The sequence below is a fragment of the Balaenoptera physalus genome (genome assembly GCF_965194825.1).
Source record: "Balaenoptera physalus genome assembly, chromosome: 5".
In the NCBI taxonomy this organism is placed as follows: Eukaryota; Metazoa; Chordata; class Mammalia; order Artiodactyla; family Balaenopteridae; genus Balaenoptera; species Balaenoptera physalus.
This window is the reverse complement of record NC_138884.1, coordinates 105,511,776-105,535,389: the sequence shown is the minus strand read 5'-3', so window position 1 is coordinate 105,535,389 and position 23,614 is coordinate 105,511,776. Positions and strand designations below refer to the sequence as shown.

At 36.1% G+C, this 23,614-nt stretch overlaps 2 protein-coding genes and 1 long non-coding RNA gene across 20 annotated transcripts in view; 2 read left to right on the top strand and 1 right to left on the bottom strand.

Annotated features, from left to right (window-relative positions):
• The window catches only part of NCAPG (non-SMC condensin I complex subunit G), a 38,357-nt gene extending 32,545 nt beyond the window's left edge, over nt 1-5,812 (top strand). The window contains exons 17-21 of the mRNA XM_082462627.1: nt 1,337-1,498; nt 1,730-1,868; nt 2,258-2,341; nt 4,582-4,657; nt 5,588-5,812. Coding sequence (XP_082318753.1) covers nt 1,337-1,498; nt 1,730-1,868; nt 2,258-2,341; nt 4,582-4,657; nt 5,588-5,687 — 561 coding nt within the window. The 3' untranslated portion in view covers nt 5,688-5,812. The remainder of the gene's footprint in view (nt 1-1,336; nt 1,499-1,729; nt 1,869-2,257; nt 2,342-4,581; nt 4,658-5,587) is intronic.
• The window catches only part of LOC309661222, a 151,669-nt gene that overhangs the window by 94,609 nt on the left and 33,446 nt on the right, over nt 1-23,614 (top strand). The gene's annotated exons all lie outside the window — the stretch shown is intronic.
• Nucleotides 7,965-23,614, bottom strand: part of LCORL (ligand dependent nuclear receptor corepressor like) — a 196,543-nt gene continuing 180,893 nt past the window's right edge. For 12 of the 18 annotated variants that reach the window (XM_082462599.1, XM_082462609.1, XM_082462616.1 and 9 more), the window contains one exon: nt 8,118-8,273. In XM_082462599.1, the coding sequence (XP_082318725.1) occupies nt 8,253-8,273 (21 nt within the window). In that variant the 3' untranslated portion in view covers nt 8,118-8,252. The other 6 variants (XM_082462606.1, XM_082462607.1, XM_082462605.1 and 3 more) reach the window with 5 other exon arrangements.

The following is a 23,614-nucleotide window of genomic DNA, read 5'->3' as shown; positions in this document are numbered from 1 at the left end:
TGTTAATTATTTCAGATGCCAGCTGATTAAGTTGAAAATATTGGTCTTCTGTTTTGTTATTTAGTGACTGCATACTTCATTTGAGTTACTATGTTACATGTTATTGGAAAGAAGATTACAATGGATATTAAGGCAAAATATAGTAAGGGTCCGTGATATAGCTACAAAGTGCTTTAGCACTTTAGAAGATGGCAAGTTTCATGTGGTATGGGTGATGAGTACAGCATTACTAGTTTTAAATCTCACTGAGTAAAATTCACTTAGGCCTTGTTGGGATTTGGGGAGTGGTTTGGATAGAGAGAAAGACTTTTAGTAAAGGTGATTAAATGTAGCTGGTAGTACAAGTCATGTTGGGGAACTATGGAAAAAATCTGTCAGCTAAGGATCCTGAATAGGCCTGTTAGGGAAGAACATTAGGATAGGGAATTTGGAGTTGACTCTATTTGCAGGGCGTATAATGAAAGGGTATAATGAAAGGGTTAATGGGATGACAGTTACTTATTAGGAAGATTAATTTCGTGGTCAGTTTCATTAGATGAGGTGAATTGGTAAGAGGAATAGAGAGAGAATATTAATAAAGAGAGCAATTAAAAGTTGATATAATTAGGAGATAAAAGCTTACAGAAAAAGAATCATGGAAAGTCGTAGTAGAAAGCAGACAGAAAAAAGTAGTAGAAATTGACATAGAAAAAAAATTGCGAGTAGAAAAGCCTAGAAGAAAGAACTTTGTGTGAGGCAAGGGAGATGGAGGAATCCGAGATAACTCTGAGGTCCTAAGTGTGGGTGACAGAAGACCTCAAAGAAGCTGTTGACATTAGGGCGTACTCTCATGATCAGCATCTTGGAGGAGTGAGGGAAATAGATTGGGCAGAGGAAGAAGTTGAACTGTCATGCAGTCTTAAGGTCCCAGCTGATCTCACAGAAGTTCCAGAATTGGGATAGTTCTTTGCTTTGTCCAGAATTGAAACAAGGCTGGGCTGTTGTACCTGTACATCTACCAGTTATTGAATGGGGACTAACCCTTGTGGGGGAGGTGTGACCTTAGGCAGAGCCCATTGTCTCCAGCTTGGATCAGTTCTGCACCTGGGAACTTTTAGCCTCCATAACTCGTGGTAGCCTGGAGAATGAATGGTCAGTAGTAAAGCAGATGGATCTGGGCCCTGTACCACAGCATCCACTCTACAAGAAGGGGAGCTCACGTGGGGAGGACTATGATAATTTTGTTGTAGACATTTTGGGATTATGTCAAGATAATTAGTTGGAAATGATAGATGTGTCAGACTGTATTGTAATCATACCATTTCAATTGACAAGGATTTTTCTCTTGATATTCCAGGCCTTAACAGTTCATGACAATCTGGCTATAAAAATTTGCAATGAGATCCTAACATGTCCATATTCACCAGAAATTCGGGTCTATACGAAAGCCTTGAGTTCTTTAGAACTCACTAGCAGTCTTGCTAAAGATCTTCTGGTTCTACTGAATGAGATTCTGGAGGTAAGTAGTTTCTAGTTACTCTTAATGTGTATAAATTTTTATCAAAGTAGAATTTACATGATTCTATTAATTTACACATACATTAGTATGCTGTGACTTTGCTCATTTGAAGTAAATATTTCCTTCATAAATTTAATAGAATTTTTAGAATGTTTTATTAACTTTATCAGAATATAGCGTTTTTGAAAGAAGATTAGAAAATTCTGCATTAAAAAAAGTTTTCTGTTACAGCAAGTAAAAGATAGAATGTGTGTGAGAGCTTTGGAGAAAATCAAGGTTCAGTTAGAAAAAGGAAATAAAGAACATGGTGACCAAGTTGTAGCAGCACAGGATGACAACACAACTACAACTGTTTTTCAAAGCGAAGATGGTAATGACATACTAACCTGAGTATAAGATTCTGTCCTTCTCATCTTTACTGAGATACATTGTTTTCCTTCTCTAACATATATGTGATTGTATGTCAGAAACAGAAGAAAAGCTTTTCTAATTAAATCCCCTTAGGAAAGTGTATTACTGTTAAGTGTTTACTGTATAGTTTTTTGGTGTATATTTCTCACCATGTGACCATGCATACTATGTCCCTAAGAGTTTTGCTTGCTTATTTTTCCAGTGTTCACATTTTTTTGGAACACTTATTTATGATAAGTTTTCAATAGCTGCTGTTGGGACTGGTTGTCATTGATTTGATCATTTAAAGTATTTCATGAGGCTACTTTTAATTTAGTTAACTAATAATTGTATTATTTCCTTTAATAGAAAACAACAAAGAAGTATATATAACTCCTGTCAAGGGTGTAAAAGCAACCCGAATGAAATCCACTCAGCAAAAGACCAACAGAGGTAATATATGGATTGACTAGCTTTTTTTTAAAATAAATTTATTTATTTATTTATTTATTTTTGGTTGCATTAGGTTCTTCGTTGCTGCCCATGGGCTTTCTCCAGTTGCGGCAAGTGGGGGCTTCTCTTGTTTGGAGCACGGGCTCGAGGCACGTGGGCTTCAGCAGTTGTGTGTGGGCTCAGTAGTTGTGGCATGCGGGCTCTAGAGTGCAGGCTTAGTAGTTGTGGCACACGGGCTTAGTTGCTCTGCGGCATGTGGGATCTTCCTGGACCAGGGATTGAACCCATGTCCCCTGCATTGGCAGGCGGATTCTTTTTTTTTTTTTAATTTATTTATTTATTTTTGGCTACATTGGGTCTTCATTGCTGCGTGCAGGCTTTTCTCTAGTTGCGTCGAGCAGGGGCTACTTTTCGTTGTGGTGTGCAGGGTTCTCATTGTGGTGTCTTCTCTCGTTGCGGAGCACAGGCTCTAGGCGCGCGGGCTTCCATAGTTGTGGCTTGCGGGCTCTAGAGCGCAGGCTCAGTAGTTGTGGCACACGGGCTTAGTTGCTCCATGGCATGTGGGATCTTCCTGGACCAGGACTCGAACCCATGTTGCCCACATTGGTGGGCGGATTCTTAACCCCTGAGCCACCAGGGAAGTCCCCTGGATTGACTGACCTTATAATAAAACTTTTCAGTTTTGTTATCCAGTGAAATACTTTGTTTCCTTCGATAGGTATAAAGATTATTCATTGTCTTCAGTATCCTTAACTTTCTTTTTGATTTGTTTTAGCTGATACTAGGTTTTGCTTTGTGTCTGAAAGACATCAGTGTTGCTTCAAGTGCTTTTGATTGAAAGAAATATGATGCAAAAGATCATACTGCAAAGGACTATTTGGGTTAAATTAAGATTTTTATTATCAAATGATGAACGATGATTTTATATTTATATTATCAGTTGTTTGTGGTCTGTCCTTTATATGATTAAGCATTTTTGTCCCTTTTATCCTCCTAGTATTTTTCTGGGCTTCTGTTTTCTGTTTTATTTCATATTTTCCCAACATAATTTATTTTCAAAGGGATATCCAACAATAGGGGATTTGCTGGAATAAAGTAAATGTTGACTATTAGGGGATCACTTAGGAAAAAAAATGTGAAATTCAAGGTCTTTTTAATCTTTTATTATTATTTTCTTATTACAAAAGCAGTGCATGCTTATTACAGAAGAATCAGAAAACACATCCAAGCAAACTAATCAAAAGAATGCTAATAATTCCACCTATGAACCAACCATTATTTTAATCCCTGAAAAATATTTTTTGAGGCCCTTTTCTGTGTAGACTTAATTTTTTTCTAAATGGAAAAAAATAATATTGTTTTGTAGCCAATCAGTTATTTAAATGCTAATTGCTGGATAATTGTTCCACACTAGTCCCATATTGTTGGATGTTTTCTTGGGGATAACTGCTTTAGAAGTTTACAAGCAAATATGTACAGTTGGAAGAAAACAGAAACAAAAAGTCTCACTTGAATAAGTAGGGTATATAAATTTCAACCAAATGATCATACTGAATAATTTGGTTTTGATCAGATTGCTTTTAGTCAGGTATAAGAACTCCACCTCTTTTTTTTTAATAGCTCAAACTTCATTTATGTATGCTGTTTTATTATCATAAATGAGCATCACAGGCCACTTCACTGCTTAACCTTGTGAATTTCTAGCTAGTAGAATTTTTGTAACCCCCCAGCATATAAAGGGCTTTAATTTTTATACTGAAATGTTTTAGAATACACATTTGAATTGACCATGTATATGTTTGAATATTTTACAATAGACCATACCTTACTGATTAAAGTTCTGTTTACTTAGGATCTGTTTTATGGGCTTAACCTCTCTTTTTAACCTTAATTTTCATTAGGTTCTCCATATACCTTGTGCTATGAGGTACTTTGTTTATATAACCTTTTTCACATGCTTCTTTCCCCCAAATAAATTGAACAAAATTTGCCACCTATAACTCAGTTTCCATCTTTTCCCTTGCCTATTATAAGAGCTTACAAAAGAAATTAGTAAAATTTTGATCTTGCTGGGGTTCCTTTTCTCTCCATGGTGTTGATAATTTGTACCAAGGTGGCTGGGAACTAGGAGGAAAGGGTGTTGAAGAGGGAAAAATAAAGGATTTGGGTAGCCCAGAAAACAGGTTAAAAATGAGCAATTGATAATAGATTTTGATAATGAATTATATACTGTCTTTCAGGACGGAGAAAAGTGATAGCTTCAGCTAGAACGAACAGGAGACGTCAGACTGTTGAGGCTGAGGCTGACTCAGAAAGGTATGCCATGCACATCTAGAATATGTAAAGAGGTTTATCTTCATTTAAAAAGAAATTTGTCTAGAAGTAAAAAAAAAAAAAAAAAAATTGTAGTTTGCTTATACTGTGATTATGTAACAAGATAATCCGTGAAAATTTACAGCTTTTTAGATTATGTATCTAAGAGCATTTGACTTCCTCTGGCTTGTGTGCTTTTCCTGTTCGTTGACATGGCTTTTAGTACTAGGTATTTATCTTTATGTTCTTTCAAATTGTATTTCCACGTATTCCTCTAATTATAAGATCATGTATGTATGACTTCTCTGAAATTGAATTAGCAAACTATTGAGATTCAGATTTGGGTTCTCTACATTTATAATGATAGAATAATTCTGCCTATAATTTGGATGATATTAGTGATATACTGTTTATTTTTGGTTTCTGCCAATAAGCTATTGTTGGAAGCTGTTTACAGCTGTCTTGCATTCATTCTTTCATAGGTAAAATATATATTTTCAGTTTATAACCTTAGATCAAGTTTTAATTAAATTTAAAGTATCTTTTGGGGAAACTTGCTGTTTACAGTGTTTTAGGAATGTATTGCCTAAATAAATAGAACTTATTTTTTCACTACTTGAGTTTCCCAAAAAAACTCTTGGGCAGTTGTTATGGTTCCTGTTTAATTACAAGCTTCATTATAGAAGTTTGGGTTTTTGGTTTTTGCTTTTTTCTGTATAATAACAGGTTCCTGGTAGATATAAAAAAAAATGAGTTAGGTTCACTTTGCTGGATAGCCAATCGGTGTTTTTTGGTTTTGAGATTTCAGTTTTAAGCTTAATGGAATCAGGATATCAATCACACACTGATAGAATGACAGAAACAAAGTTTTATTTATAAATAAACCGGTTTTAAAGCTTGTATTTAAATTGGTGTATTTCAACATCTGTTTAGTGATCATGAAGTTCCAGAGCCAGAATCAGAAATGAAGATGAGACTACCAAGACGAGCCAAGACAGCAGCACTAGAAAAAAGTAAACTTAACCTTGCATAATTTCTCAGTGAAGATAAAAATTAGGAGAAGAAATGATGGAGGTGGAGTCCTTTGAAAAATGTCCTTTAAAATTATGTTCATTTCTTTGCTTTAATAAAGTTACCCTTGTATGAAAATTAGAAGAAGTCTGATTCTTGTAGAACTTTCTGCTGTGTGATTCCACATTACTTTAGCCTGTATTGAAGCAGTGAGACAGCGTCCATCAGTGTGCTCCACAGACCATCTGCATCAGTCATGGATTTAATCAGGATCTAAGGTGGGCCCAGGAACCTGCTTTTTAACAGCTTTCCCAGGTGATGCTTATGAGTTCTCACATTTAAAATCATGGCATTATAGACAACTTTTAAATGTAACTAGCTGGTAGCTTGCATTTGAAAAGTTTGACTTAGATGTGGCAGATCCAACATAGATAAAAACACCTCAGAACACATTTTAAAAACGACATCTTAAGGGCAAATGAAGTACCACAAACTGGCTAGAGAGGAGCTTACTTCCAGGAAAGACTAGTATAATGAACCAAAGTCCCCAGCATCCAAGTTCAACAGTTATCATTTTGATAATTTTGTGATTCTTACACTTAAAAATATTTTGATAATGCTACATGCATGAGTAATTTTTTTCCTAGAATGTTTGCATATGAGAGCCCAAGTTTGCTTATGTTATGATGGTTCCTGGGTTAGGGAAATGTTCACATATACATATTAATCATGGAGTTCTCTATGTTTTTGGCATAACAGAATATTGTGGGTAATAAAAAATACTAGTAGGAAAAGAATGTGATGTGACAGGAAGTCCACTATATACAAATGTATGAATGAGCACTATTTCTTCACTGTAAATTTATTTTCTGAATTGGCACTTGCCTGACTTAAGAAACTCACACTGTGTCAAGTCAGCCCTCTTTCCTTCTGTAACTCCCAACCAAACACCTTTTATTCCTCTGATAATCATCTCTATTATTCAGAATAGAAATACCCTGACATTGGATCTAATACATTGGTTTTAATAATAATTGTGCTTTTTTAGGTTTATTTACCAGAGGCCACTTATTTAAGGTGATGTTCTAAGATGGAGCTAAAGTAAGAATGCTGTGCTTTTTTGAGCCAAATTGCTACATTACATATGTATATGTGCTTTATAAAACTTACTTATAAAAGGAGTCCGAAGGTTACAAAGAATGCTTATTAAGAAAAAGGAAAAGGCAGATATGGTGGTGATATAAAACAATGAAAAATAGATGATTGTTTCTCATTCTGTTGGCTCTGTGTCTTTTCCTGTGCTTCAAATTCCTTATGTAAGCCTTTTTGTTAAATCCCTGTCTTTTTAAAAATAATTTGGGGGTTGGGGTAGGCTGGGAGAAATAAGGACTTAAAAGGTACACAAAATGTGCCATAAGTAAAAGTCTTTAGAAACACAATAAACTAAATCCCATTTAACCCATAGCCAGGCTATCCAAAGGGGAGGAGCCATGTTCTTACATACTTTACATGGACCACCATACCAAAGCTTTCCTTCTCAGCCGTGGGAAAAATTAAGCATCAGACTCTGAGTATTCTTATTATTCAAGTTTTGGACACACTCACATAAGCCAATGATGAAGCTATGCTTTTGTACTACTAAAGAGGTAAGGAATATTATCCTCATTTTAAGACATCCCTTTACACTTTAAAATAAATGGCTAAAATACAATAAAATCAATGGATGTAAATCCATTTACCATTTTTCATTCAAAATGGATAACTTACAAAAACCAAACAGTATTCTTATCTGCAAGAGGCACAGATTTGCTGAAGAGTCAACATGCAATTGTGCCATTGCTCTTAAAACCCAGACTTTATAGGTTTAAAAGTACAGAGAAATAACTGATCAGTTCAAATTCTCCTTATGAATGGAAACATGCTACTTGATGATAAACTATGATCAATTTTTCTATACATATATAACTTTGAAAGAGATATACTTCTAACAGATACCTTTGCCTTTTACCAATTTGCTTCGAGGTAGTTGGTATCCACCTGTTATACAGCTGTTCATGGGTCAGGTAATCACAAATCTTTACAATACTAGCCTTCTAAATCTCACAATGCATTATATATTAAGACATTGTGCACAGAAATAAAACAACTGGGGACAATTATATATTTAAACTTAGGGAGTAAAAAATTCACAAAATACCATTAAAAAGAGAAACTTCAAAAATCCATTTGTACTGCAAAATTCCACAATGGTCTGGTGTAAAACATGTAAAAAAACATACAAAGAATATAATCAAAATGATTAATGCTAATGATTTAATATATAGACAAATCACAAGACTAGAAATATTTCAAAATCAATCGATAAATGCTTATCAGCAGGAAGAATGTTGACGTACAAAATAAGGATAGTGCAAGAAGAACTGCAATCTATTTTTCTTCACTTTTGAGATTTTGGTTATGAACTGTACAGCTCGCTAGAGATGCTGCTGTCAAATTCAGATTCCATTCAATGGGACGATTAAGGCACATCTTAATGGGGCTCAAAGGGCAACTTGCTGTATTCCCATCAGACAAATTCACTTTCTCATCAGTTTTCACTTGTAGCATGCTGGAAAAAAAAAGTGTAAAGCACTTTAGTTTTACTTTAATTTCAAAGAAAGAAACTATCAACCTTGTAAAAGAAAATTCAGTAGTTTTATTGTTCAGACCTCTAAACAATAGAGATGATTGATTGTTGGGGTTTTTTTAGCTCCTGCCTCCTTAATGAACTGAATTCAACACAGGTAATTGAGAGGTCACTCAGATACCACTGGACAAAAATAGTATAATACATCAGTATACATCAGAAAGGATATTTAACCTACTGAGCTTTGTTGAATGCCTACCATATTCTAGGCACATTCACATGCATTATCTCAAATTTCATAACCACCCAGCAAGGTTGGTATACTGTAAGCTCATAAGAAACGATAAAAGTGAGTCACAGAGAGTTCCAGTACAAATAAAGTCGAGTCACGGGCTGGAACTGGAATACAGTCCTTGCTCTTTCCCTTATGCCTGTCTACTAGCTCTCTGATGAGAATCTTCTCTAAAATCACAGAAACTTGAGAGTCCAAAGGATAGCTAGCACTCCACATGTGTAATATTAAAGTCAATTCACATCTTCAGATGTGAATCCTTACGTTTAGAAATGATTTAATAGCTTGCTATACATTAGCTCATTTGACACAACTGATTAGTTCAGTTAGACTACATCATTCCTAAGCTTTCTTCAACTGCAGGTCAATGACTCTTCCCACTCGTAAAGAGGAAGCTGAGTTGTGTATTTTAGTGGCTTATTAGAGTCGGTAAATGGCAGCAGCATCCAGATTTCGGTAGCATTTTCCTGATCTCTCCTTACAACTTCAAACAATTGACTCACTTGCCATTCAATAAGCCAGAGATTTAACCTGTTAAACCATATTTTAACAGCCATCATATTTTCACTGAGTTGAGTTCTCCCCAAACAGTCCCAGTTCCACCGAATGACATGGTTTCAATTTTTATAAATAGATAATGAAACAAAATGACAGCTTAAAAGATTATTCATCAAAAATAGTAAATAATCATTAAAAAAAATCCAAAACCTAGAGATATGATTAATAACAGTAATGCTTTTCCTTCCTCCAAGGACTGCTAGTCTTCATACTTTTATTTGTATTTTCAAAACAAGAAAGTCTGATGTATGACTCTTTGAGAAACTCTAAAGCAAGCTATAAAAATACAGTGATATTAACTGAGGTAGCTTGGTAGGTTAGTGTATCAGGCATCAAACGCCAAAATAAGAAAACAATGGCATGGAGCAACAAATCATAGTCCTAAAAACGATTTTTTTTTTTCTGTTTTCTGTTTGCTATTTGATTGACAAAGGTGTATTCATCAGAGAATACTACTCAATAACTACACTATTGTTCTTTTCAATACTTTAAAGACTTTTAAAGTTACTTTTCTAGAGAGTGTACTCCAAATTTGGGAACACAAACGCCAGGGATACACAAAACTATACACATGCATGGGAAGAAAATAGTTAAGAAAAAGAACTAAATGTTAGTACCAATATGCAGATTGACATGTTTAATTCATAAATATATACCTACAAAAAAGAACAAGCTGGTGTTTGAAGTTTGGGCACTACTGATCTTGAAGTGCTAGAACCAGAGGCATTAGAACAGCAGAGCTAGAAGTGACCTTTCTAGTCCCCACTTCCCTGCTTTTTTTTTTTTTTTTTTTAAGAGATGATAGGGAAACTAAGATATAGGAAAATAGAAAAATAAACTGCTCTTTTTCAGAGTGTTCTAACCAGATGTATGAGGACTAATATAAGAATCTCGATCTCTAATTATAATCCAGTACTTACCAGAGCACTTTTCAATTCCATCTTCTCTACCAGTCGACTTATTTAACATTTATTGAATACCCATCAGAAAGCACTTTTGGATACAAAGATGAAGATATAGTCCACGCTTTCAAAAAATTTGCAGTCTACAGGAATTTTTAACAAATATACCTTTATATTTGGAAATTAAAATTTTGACTAGTTAGGTTTAATGTTAGAAATTTGTCATAGAATCATATACATTTGTACCAAGTGAAAGATTAATAAATGTTCAACTTTTCTTGATGTAGTTTTTAAACAATGATTTTTTTTCATGTTTTAAAAATAGGTAATAAATTTGCAAAATTAAAAATAGATCAATAACTACAAAATGTTATACAATGAAGTCTCTCACTGCTCCTAGCCCCTCTTCCAGGAGCAACTACTGTTGCCAATTTCTTGTGTATTATTCCAGATAGTCTCTCCGCATTGATATATATGTATATATGTCTGTTTCAAATATCTTCTTTCCCCCTACACAATTCTGAATACTGTTCTGTATCTTGCCTATATATTTTGGAGATTGTTCCATATTTGTACAATGAATATTTGATTATTTTAATAGCTACATAGAACTCCATTCTATGGCTATGTCATAATTGACTTCGCCAGTCTTCAACTGATAAACTTTTGGGCTATTCCAATCTTTTGCTTAAAAATATCAATATATTGAATATTCTTATATGTGTCTCTTTAAGTATGTGTGCAAGTATATCTTCAGGACTGATGTCTAGGATTGGCATGGCTGGGTCAACGGGTGCTTTAAAAATTTTGATAGCTATTACCAAAATTCCCTTCATAGACTGTGTACCTTTTTACACTCTGACCAATGATATATGAAAATGTCTTCCCTCACATTCTTATAACAATGTATAATAAAATTTAGGGAAGCTTAAAAAATTGTATGCCCTTGCTTAATTTGCATTTCTCTTCTCAGTAAAGTTAAACTTATTTTCACATCTTAGAAGTCATTTGTATTTCCTTTTCTGTTGCCAGTTCAGATGATGACTTTTCTCGTATTGCCAGGCAGTTAAGAATTAATCCTGTGTTCTGTGTGATTTACAATCCCACCCCTCCCCACCCTGCCTAGTTTATTTTTTGTTTGTATCTGCTTACAGTGAGTTTGTCACGAATCCATTTTAAATTTTATATCATCAAATTTATCAGTCTTTTATTTCATGGCTTCTCTGTTTTACATCATGATTAAAAAGCTTAAGGAGCAGCATTTGAATCATCTGATAAAGTGGCTTTATATGTCCATATCCAGGATTCTAATGAAAGCCCAGCAATAGTGTATCCAGTGGTACTCTTGAGAGTAAAGAATTGGGGAAAAGAATGTAAGGACCCAGGTTCCAGTTCTGACAATATTAATAATCAGCCTTATGACCCTGGACATGTAACCTTAGCCTCCTTCAGCCTCACTTTCCTCATCTGTAGAAAAAAAAAATTAAATGACATCTTCCCTGCTTACATGTTTCTGATGATCTAATGAGAGTCAGTTAACATGCTTTAATAACCATATGGAGCTATAAACAAATGCAAATGCACATACTTTGGTGAAAGGGGGAAGAAGCTAAAGAGAGGTACTTATCTGAAGTAAGGCCCCTTCTACCTCTATCTCTACCATCTAGGAACCCAGATGGTAAGTGAGGCTGAATAAGGACAAAGGGTGCCTGCAATGATTATGGCAGACAGCTCAGCCTATTTTCAATACTTCAGTAATTTCACTCACCCTAAGACAAAGCCCCTCTCCACCATCTGAATGAAAGTTTATAGAATATGTGCATTTGGAAAGTATAAAAGATAAAAATCATTTGTGAGTTATGAAAATCCAAACAATTATCATCTGTGATTTAAAGTAATGATACTGATAATTCTAACAAAAATAATTTTTAATATATACAACTTATAATTTAAACTTGTTTTACTTATTACTGGAGATATGTGATAGTTCATTTCTGTCATACAATAAACTTTAAGTGAGCCACATGGCAGGAAACAAATTTTAGTGTGATCAAGACAGGTCCAAAAATAGCATTTGTAGAGCAGTTGCTATATACCAGGTACTATGCTAAAAGCCTTTTTTACATTACCTGATTAAGTTCTAACAATCATCCACTGAGGCTCAAAGAAGTAAAATGACCGACCCAAGGTCACACAACTAAGTGAGTCTTCAGGGCCTATGATCTATTTACATTATCCTGCACACTGACTCTTGGTTTGTGATTCTGTCATGATTCTCCCTTCGTGTTAATATCCATTTATCTATTTCTTTAGAATACTTAACATACACCACATGTCTGGTCTACGGCCATAACCTTATCCCGGAGACTTATATGTTTAGAGCATGAATTTTCTTTATGTTTAACTAAAGAGGGGGCTGCCAGTCATACCTTTTAATTTCTCAGTGTGAAAAAAGAAAAAACGTTAGGGCAGAGACTGACATGCAAGCTACCATAAATCTATTCTTTAGGTTAAGGGTTTCAGGGAACACAAGTTTATCTTTTCAAAGAGAGAAAGAACTCAGTTGTATGAATGGATAAACAATTCTGATATAGGATTTGGAATTTGAATAGTTGCTATAATGTCCCTGAAACCATCAAATTTGAACTTACTTAACGCCAGTGGGTGACTGGTTTATTTTCCTTTGGAAATAATTAACTGAATTAATTACTGTTAATTCAGTAAAAATTTACTGAATAGTTGTAGCTCAGCACTGTCTTTGACCCTGATCTCTCTACAAATCTGTCCAAATATCATGATATGGTTGTCAATTTGCAAAACTAGAGCAGAGAACCTTCCTGAAGTAGACAAGTGTATTCCCATGTTTTGGATGTAATAAGAAGTTATAAAAATGAAGGCATTGGTCTACTGGACCCTAAATGTGATGGTTCTTAGGTTCTAGGAGGCCAGTATAGAGGACCATGCCACAGAGCAAAATGTTTCAGTTCTATATGGAGCTGGCATGTGTTCATCAGCCAGGTCCGCTGTTAAGTAAAGTTAAATCCTTAACCAGTACCTACCTAATATGTTAGGAATACAAAAGACTGTGATGGTATCTGTCTTCAAGGGTTTTGCAGCTTGGTAAGGAGACAGTGGGGAAAAAGTATTCATAAATTACCAGAATTAAAAGCAGTGAAAAATAAAAGGAGTAGCTAAGGACAAAGGGATTACAGAGAAGGGAAAGATGAATCCCAGAAGTGGGGAGATGAGGGGGAAAAACATTTGAAATAGGTCTTTAGGGATGAGGATTTTAGGAAAGTGGGACAGAGGGAGACTTTAGAGCCTGAGTTCTGATCCTGAATCAAATCACTCACCTGCTGAGTGTACACTCCTTAGCCTCTAAGCTTCAATTTAACTGGATAGTGAAGATAGAATACCACATCTTAAGGGTAATGTGATTATTAAATGAGTTGATGTAAATAAAGCACCTGGCATAGAGAATGCATGTAATATGCCCAGCTGGACACATAGTAAGGAGTCAATAAATGTGAGTTAGTACTAATAACAAAAATCAAAATAAAAAATTACAAGTGTGGGAATAAAGTATGGCAGATATGTGTATGATTTGTTTCTACAATGTTCACCATACTAGTTTGTTCCTATAATTTGTATAGTCAGATAATAATACGACAGTTTAATTTTGAATCTCTGGGCTTAAAGGGGATCAAATGTAAAAAAGCCATACAGTGTAGCCAGGTAAACATGGTTCACTAGCGAACCATGAGGTCTAACACGACCAAATAGATCCTTTCTCTTGTTGGCAAAGTCTCTAAGAGTTAGGTTGTACAGGTTTTTTGGTTTTTTAAAAAGACTTAATTTATCTCAAGAGTAAAATTTCCCTTTGGTAAGATACTGATGAATTTAAAGGCTTTGGTAGATTGTTAAGGGGGAGATTTTAAGTCAGCCATTTTTTCTGACTTCCTTTTGGTTATTTGATGTGGTTACTGGAGGAGCAGAAGAACCTGGTGGTTAAGAGCAAGACTTGGAATCTGATAGTCTCGGATTAGAGCCCTAGATTTGCAATTTACTGCAACCAATTTTCGGAAAATTACTTTTTCAATAAAAGATTAGCACATATACAGATTGCCAACAAACACATGAAAGGATGCTCAACATCACTAATCATTAGAGAAATGCAAATCAAAACTACAATGAGGTATCAACTCACACCAGTCAGAATGGCCAGCATCAAAAAATCTACAGACAATAAATGCTGGAGGGGTTGTGGAGAAAAGGGAACCCTCTTGCACTTTTGGTGGGAATGTAAATTGATACAGGCACTATGGAGAACAATATGGAGGTTCCTTACAAAACTAAAAATAGAGCTACCGTACGACCCAGCAATCCCACTACTGGGCATATACCCTGAGAAAACCATAATTCAAAAAGAGACATGTACCACAATATTCATTGCAACACTATTTACAATAACCAAGACATGGAAGCAACCTAAGTGTCCATCGACAAATGAATGGACAAGGAAGATGTGGCATGTATATACAATGGAATATTACTCAGCCATAAAAAGAAACGAAATTGAGTTATTTGTAGTGAGGTGGATGGACCTAGAGTCTGTCATATAGAGTGAAGTAAGTCAGAAAGAGAAAAACAAATACTGTATGTTAACACATATATATGGAATCTAAAACAAAAAGAAGAACCTAGGGGCAAGACAGGTATAAAGATGCAGATGTAGAGAATGGCTTTGAGGACACGGGGAGGGGGAAGGGTAAGCTGGGACGAAGTGAAAGAGTGGCATGGACATATATACACTACCAAATGTAAAATAGATAGCTAGTGGGAAGCAGCCGCATAGCACAGGGAGATCAGCTCGGTGCTTTGTGACCACCTAGAGGGGTGGGATAGGGAGGGTGGGAGGGAGACGCAAGAGGGAGAAGATATGGGTATATATGTATATGTATAGCTGATTCACTTTGTTATAAAGCAGAAACTAACACACCATTGTAAAGCAATTATACTCCAATAAAGATGTTTAAAAAAAAAAGATTAGCACATGGTGCATAGTATGTGCTTAATTAGTAAGTGCTACCATGATTATTAGAGAGCAGACCATGGTAATCAAGAATTTAAAAGAAAACATTTAGAACTGAATCATTTCTAGTGAGAAATGAGATAATCTACCTGAATTTTTAGTTGAATGGAATGAAGGAGATTGCAGTCAGATCAAAGGTACAAAACAAATTCTCTCCAGGAATCAATGAACAGTTTGCACTGCTATGTGACTTTGAAGTGATTCTTGGCCTTGTAGGGATCCCTGAATTTCTTAGTGAACTTGTATATTAAATTGGTACAACACAACTGTGCCTAAAGCAGTACTGTATTCAAATATTCAGTAACTACATGTGATTCATATACCTTTATAAAAATAAAATAGAAAACTTCAGTACTAAATTAATATGAAAGTAAAAGCAATTAGCTAGTTGTTTACCTAAAGTAATGCCAACTAACTGTAAAAGACTGCAGAACCTGGCATGACTTAAAACAAATGTTTTTGAACCCTGTTCCCAGAGGCCTTCTCAGGAACTTATCAATGATCATCATCAATGATTCCGACCCTCTTTTTTTTTTTTTTTTAAATATACCATCTGTGGCAGACTAATTCCATTAATAGCCTCTGTTCTTCACCCGTCACTATATGCACTCTCTCTGCCCTGTCATTTTACCATGTCCTCTCATTCTGCTTCACCATTTGCTCTAGCTAATGGGATATTAGCAAATATGATGCAAGCTGAAGTTGAGAAATTGGGCATTTATGCTCACTTTTACACCTCTGCTTTTGCCCTGAGAACATGCCTGGGCTGGTTTACTGGATGGCTATGAGAGACGCAGGGCTAAGCTGTCCCACTTGACAGCCAGCTAACCCCAAAACACTCGAGGGAGCCCAGCCAATATCCAAAGAGCCTCCAGGCTTATTTGCCAATCAATCACTGATTCATGAGTGAAATAAATGCTTATTTACTTTAAGCTAATGAGTTTTGGGGTGGTGTGTAATGTAGCATTTCTGTGGCAATAGATAAATAATAGACCATCTCCTCTCAACTGGATCCTCACCATGACGTTTAAACAAGTGCGAGGTCTCTCATTCCTTAAAAAACAAGGCTTCACTCAATCTTTTACCTTCCTGAGGTTAATATTTTTAGAGTTAGATTACTTTAATGAGTTGTCCTATACTTGCTACCACCATCTTCGATACCTCTCATTCTTTAACCTACTCCAATCTAGCTTGCAGGCCTTTTACTCCATGAGGGCAGCACTAAAGTCACCCATGAAATGGTAAGTCTAATGAACGATCTTTAGTTTTCAACTTTTTTGCCTTCCTACCAACATTCAACACTGTTGCCCATTTCTTCTGCTATGGACTGGATTGTGTCGGCCCCTCTCTCCCCCCTGGCCCTCCCGTCTCCCTGCCTCAGATTTATATATTAAGAGATATAGGGCTTTTAGGAAGTAATTAAGGTGAAATGAGGTCACAGGGCGGGGCCATAATCCAATAGGATTGACGTCCCTATAAGACGAGAAGGAGATACCAGAGAACAGGAAAATGGCCTGCAAGCCAGGAAAAGAGCTCTCACCAGCAACAGAACCCTCCAGATCTTGGACTTTCCAGCCTCCAGAACTGTGAGACAATACATTTCTGTTGTTTAAGTCATGCAGTCCATGTTATTTTGTTATGGCAGCCTGAGCAGAGTAAGATACCCTCTTTCTTGAGACTCACTTTTTTTGGCTTTTGAGACAAAAAACAATACTGGCTTTCCTCTGCCTCTTCCTGTCACTGAAAGCCATCCCACTCTACCTGCAGAATACATATTGGCATTTCTCAAGGTTGAGTCCCAGGCTTTCTTTTCTTCTTCTCCTATACTCTCCCTTAGCTCTCATCCATACTCAGTTTCAGTCATGAATGATATCCTAGATATCTCAATTTTCCTGAGTACTCAACCTAAAGCAGCTCTCCCTAAAAACTCCTTTTGTCATTTAATTTCATTAACACAGAATTTACCAGTGCTTTCTGTTTTCTATTTTATTTTTTCCCCCCTCCCAAAAAAATACAAGCTTGATGACAGTAGAAATCCCTGCTGGTCTTGTTCAGTATATTATTTTCAGCACCTAGCATATAGAAACTGGATAAATATTTGTTAAAATAATAAATCTGGGCTATTTGTTTCTGGCCATGATGAAGTAACAAAATGAACTTGCCCTCTCACTTTAAACAACTTAAAAAAACCCCCACAAAATATATGAAATAATGTTGCTAAGATAATGGATGACAGGAAGTACAGGATGACAGTAATTCCTGAAAAAAGGGAAGCAAAAGGTGGTAAGTCCTAAAATTTGCTCTGGCTTACTGCTTGGAGAGTTTCCAGGCTGCAATATAGGGGGAACCCAAATAGAGCTTGGAAATCTTCCTGAGAAAGGAAGACAGAGTTTGGAGGTGGAGGAGTCCCAGGTGACTAGAATGTGTGGAGCCGAATACAGGAAAGAGAGCTGCAGAGAGAGCTAGTTCCAGAGCTCCTCGTAAGTCTGTAGATAAACACTGATCAGTACATGAATGTTTCCCAAGGCTGTGAAAAAGACCACTGAAAAGGACTAGGTGGAAAATACCTAGAGGCCATACAGGACTGGATATAATTGGTGTTCCCACCAAAAAGAATGGAAAGACCTCCTAGCCCCTGGGGCATCAAGTAGAGTCCTCAGACAGGTGTTGGTATTACCTGACTAGTGGGGTAAAATTAGCCACTGAGAGGACATGAACATGGTTTCTGAGAACCTGCATGGTCTACCCTTCACTCACTCCTCAATCTTCACCACACCTGACATCATGCTCCTCCTCTCCCTCGTGACTCAAGACACACCAGTCATGTCTTATCCCTCTTACCCGCCAGGAACACCATGCCTCATACTTTTTTCACATTCAGTTCTTCCTGGAAGGTCACTCCTCCCCTCCCCATTCTCTGCCACTTGGCCTAGTTGGTTCCTACTCATTCTTCCTACTCACTCTCACTCAGCTCAATGGTCATTTCCTCAGAGAAGTCCTCCTTCACTTCCCTGACTTGATAAGATCTCCCTATAAGGAATTCTCATGGTACCACCTACGAATTAAGAAGTTGTAAGATTTGTGTAACTGTTTTCTCAATGTCTGCCTCTCCAAACAAACTTGACCGTGAATGGAGTGACATCTGGTTTTGTCCCCCCCATCATATTCCATATGTCTAGCATACTGCCTGGCACACAGGAGACAAACCTTTTTGAAAGAATTAATGGGGTCTATAGATACTGGCTTCTAAAATCTAGCCTTCTATACGTTTATATAACCCAGAGACAAAGAAGCAAACAAATGCATTTTCCAGGTTGCCTAGAACTGGAATTGAGGGGGAGAAAAAAGAAGCCAAGGTCTTGCTTAAAATTAAACAAAAACAAGGAAGAAAAAACCTGGCAGGATGAAATCATTCAGACACCTACTCTGCCTTTTATTTTCCTGTAATTAAACAAAAGGTGAATTCAGTAGGCTTTATATTATGATAATCACAGGATACTTGGCTCCACTACAAAGAAAATTATTTACTGCCCAGGAAAAATGAGGAGAAAAACATGGTAGCCATGAGAGCTGAACTAAAAATTTTGAATTACTAAGTGAAGAAATAGAGAAGGAAAAAAGGGGTAGAAAAGGGGAGAAGAGAACACTTGAGGAAGGAATTTAAGGTGTGAAGCACTGAAATCAATCTCTTTCTAACAGGTGGTAGCAGCTGGTTAAGGAAGAGAAGGGTGACCCTTGAACTTACCTCAGATAGACAAAGCAGGTCTGGAGGCTGCAGGGAGAGAATAAAGGTTTGCAAAACAGAATAAAACTGGCATTGATGGCTCCCCCAGCGCCACTCTGCTGGATAAAGACAGGTCTTGTTCCATAGAGAAAAACAAAATAACACAACTACACGTCAGAAATGTATTGTGTGCGAGGTGGGAGTGGACAACAGGGAGTGACTATGGATGGGTGTTGGGAATGAACTGGATATAATCATCTTAATTTACTACAAAAATACATTAAGTTTTTTTTCTAGTCACACCTTATCAAAATTCTACTGATATTAACAGGGGTCAGCAAACTTTTTCTGCAAAGGGCCAGATAATTAATATTTTAGGCTTTGTGGGCTTTATAATCTGTTAAACTACTCAATTCAGCTTCTGCGGCATAAAAACAGCAATAGACAAACACATAAGTGAATGAGCATGGCAATGTTCCAATAAAACTACTTACAGACGCCCCAAGTTAGAAAGTTAATTTTGTTTGAAAATAGTGCTGTACTCCATATCCATTAAAAGGGAGAATCAAACAAATTATCTTTCTTCAACTTATACTAATTATGTTGCCAAAGTGAAAAAACAACTTGAAATATTTTTTGATAAGTTCCCTGAGTTCCTTTGTAACTCTAGTATCTAACAATGCATGGTAGATCAAAAGAAAAATAAATAATATTTGTTGAATAAATTGAATAGTTTTCCATGAAAGATATGGGGCAATTAGTAAAGCAGAATATCCGTAATGGTTGACAAAGCAATGGGATATAAGATATGCAAGAAAAATTCTAAGGAAAAAAATCAAGACAAGGAATTACCAAAGTAGCTGTTTCATATTTTAATATAGTATTATGGCAATAATACTATATTAAAACTCTTTAAAACCTGACATTCTTCTCTATACTAAGTTCCTATGAAAATTACAATGATGGGGAAAATAACCAATTGTAAACAGAATGGATTTTTATTAAAATTTTTTGATTTCATTAGAATACTTTAAATTATGGGGTCACAGTTTTAATATTTTTACTGATGGCATTGGCAAGTAAAATGGTAATATGAAGCCCATGTAATAAAGAATAAGTCAATGTATTTATTATTTCTTACATTAAAATATCTGTCTTTGTTTCATCCAGTTCTGACCAAATTAAGAGTGTGGATAAATTAAGACTTGAGGAGACACTGATCTCGTATGTTTTCCTAAACTCGTAAGATACTTTCTCACTGTCTGTAATACAGAGAGGAAAGCCACCTGAACTGACTGCTACCACAGCTCTTCCTTTCTTAACTCATTATGAAATAAAATCTAATATACAAAAATGAAACTTATTATACCAAATAGCCTGGTCCACCATGCACTGTTAGACATTAGAGTTACAAAGGAACCCAGGGAACTTATCAAAAAATATTTCAAGTTGTTTTTTCACTTTGGCAACATAATTAGTATAAGCTGAAGAAAGATAATTTGTTTGATTCTCCCTATTAATGGATATGGAGTACAGCACTATTTTCAAACAAAATTAACTTTCTAACTTGGGGCATCTGTAAGCAGTTTTATTGGAACATTGCCATGCTCATTCACTTATGTGTTTGTTTGTCTATTGCTGTTTTTATGCCACAGAAGCTGAATTGAGTAGTTGCAACAGAGACTATAAAGCCCACAAAGCCTAAAATATTAATTATGTGTCTTCTTTTAATGGTGAATCTTAGTAAAGCACTTACAATTTAATTTTGATTACTCTAACAATTTATGTACAACAAGAACAAATCTAGTACATAGATTAACTTACATTTTTACAGTCATTGCTTTCTTTCTGGGAACATCACAGCAAGTACAGAGAAAGCCTAGCAGGAAACTATGTAGAGCAGTGTTTCCTAATTATGTTGCCCAAACTGTGTTCTGTGGGATATAAAATTTGGAGAATGCAGTTTAACACGCTAATGGGGCACTGCGACTCAATAAGCGCAGGAAAGAGAAGGGAGCATTTCCCAACGTTATTAGACCACAGAACGCTCTGCACACAGCACATCTTGGCGGACTAGCATTTCCTGGAATGCACCTCTGGAACGCTTGCGTAGCAACTAGATTAAGGTGACTAAATCGTCTGGAAACATTTTTCTATCAGAATGAAATTCAGAAAATCACCTACTCTATGCTTCACAGTTTTTCCATTAGAAGATAATTATGATGCTGAATAACAGCACATGAAGTAACTCTAACTCTAAATTTTATTTTTAAATGCTAAAGGATACTCTGTGCCGAGGGTTGCCTCAACCATACAAATTTAAAAGAATATCTTGAGTTAGGATTCAAAAAAAATATGCTAAAATGTTCATTAGCAGGACCAGAGAAGTATGCACGGTTAGTATCAGTTCTAGGTAGTTAAAGGAGTAATCACCCATCAGTTACATACCTGAGTGAAAACCAGAATTCTGAATGGAAAGAATATATATATTCAGTCGTTTTTGAGGATAGACCACAAAACAGGAGAAGCTGACAAAGTGAACTTTTTTCAATCCAATCCAAAGTGTCAACTTGAGTTCTGAATTTTTATGGGAAAATTTAACGTTTTAGGAAACTAGTAGCTTTAAGTACACACTAGGTTGTTCTAGTTTGAAATTCCCTCAGAGGTGTCCAAAGTCCATTTATTACATCCAGATATGTATCAATTAGGAAAAGGCACACATTTGCTTTAGGAATTCAAAAGACACTGACATTAAAGAGGTCTATATTATTATTTTCAAGAGTCATACACAATTTTAGGCCATTATCACCTCAGAAACCATCTCTTACAATTGGCCCTTCACACACCCCATTCTGCCCTCCCCTCAAATCTATATTGTGTGCAACTATTAGAAAAAGACTCCTTAGAATTACACTTTGATCACATAGTTTATCACAATTCACAGAATGAATTCTTGGTTTGATCTCTTTTCTTTCTGTTACACCCACTTGGTGAACCTAATTACTCTTAAGTATAAGGGCCCACCTCTCTCCAGGCTTACATTCTGGCAACTGAGATAAAATCACAAAGTTGTTCAATCCTGTTATTTCTTGAGACAGTATTTCAAACATTATCCACAGAGCTCAATGTCCACCATGCTACTCTTAGATTACCTCTTGATTCATAGAAAATAGACTCTACTATCCTCAATAGTCTGCCCATAAACTTATAAACTGCTTTGCATCCTCATATATTATTCCCACTATTCTCATGTTTTAAGAGAGAAATGACCCTTCTGGCCAAAACCAATCTCTCTAATGATGCCCCAAGATATCCCATAATCAAGTCAGGGGCTTCACTCCATTTCTCTTACTTGCCATCTCATTTTTCTATCTTCAATCTGTTTTTCCACTGGCTTCTTCCCATTGGCATCTAAACATCCTTCAACTGGGCTTCCTCTCACTACTTCCCTATTTTCTCTCCAATCATAGCCATTTACATTTTTCTGTGCTAATTTTCTTCATTTCCTCTTCCTGCACTTAGTCAATCATAACATTTCTGGCTCTATTAGTCCACCAAAACTGCTCTCTCCCAAATCTCTAAAATAACCTCTTGTGCTATGTTCAATGGAACATTTCAAGGCCTAACTGACCTCTTAATAACATTTTACACTGTTGTTTTTTCCCTTCTTAAAACATATTTCCTTTCACCACGCTCTGCTGGCTTTCCTCTTACCTCCTGACTACTCATCAGTCTCCTTTTACACGTATCTTTTCCTTTCTCCATATCTTTGGGGCTCTGAGACCCTATGTTCTTCATATTTTACACTGAACAGTCTCTTCCACTCTCATGGCTTCAATTATTTGCTGGCCCCCAAATCTTTATCTCCAGCTCAGACCCCTCTCCTGAGCAAAAAACCCGTATTAACTAATTGCTTCCTAAACATTTTCTCTTGGATACCCCACTAGATACCTCAAATTTCTTATGTCTAAAACTGAAGACCTTGAGTGTTCTCTTGTATCTCAGGGAATATTACAATCACCTACCCAGATGTTCAAGCCGAAGACCTGGATGTTATCCTTTATTCCTCTCTTCTCTAAGACAGGTTGATTCTACTTCATGGATCTCTCTCAAATATATCGATTCTTCCCCATTACTGTCACTATTAGGGCTCAAGATATATATATTTTTTTCATTAACTGATGCTGACCTCACAATTTGGGCTATGCTTCCATCAGTAGCTTTCTCTTTTGCCATTTTTCCATCTACCCCTTGCCCCACCCTTAATTCCTATTTTGTGTCTCAGCTATACAAACTAAATTAATCAGTGCTCCAGACAAGCCTGCTCTCTTCTGTCACCCAAATTTTCCCCATGCAATTTGCTTCTGCCTGAAATACTCTCTGGACTTCTAATACTTTGTCATCCTTCAAATTCCAGCTTAAAAGTAGGAATCCTTGCCTAATTCTCTGAACCTGGGTTCAATTTCCCTGTTATGTGCTCTTACAGTCAATCTCTCGCATCACAGCACTCATCTTTCTACCGGAATTGCCTATTCACTATCCCCCATGAGATGATAAGCTCCTTGAGAGTACAAACCATGACTTTCACCATTCTATCCTCTTAAAACATATAATATCCCACTTAAAACATAAAATACACTCTATATATTGAATAAATAAGCGATATAGATCTTGTTTTCTCACTTAGATGGAAAAAGAACTTTTTGAACCTTTTCCGGTGCCTAAGAGCATATTGTAGGCATTCAAAAAGTATTT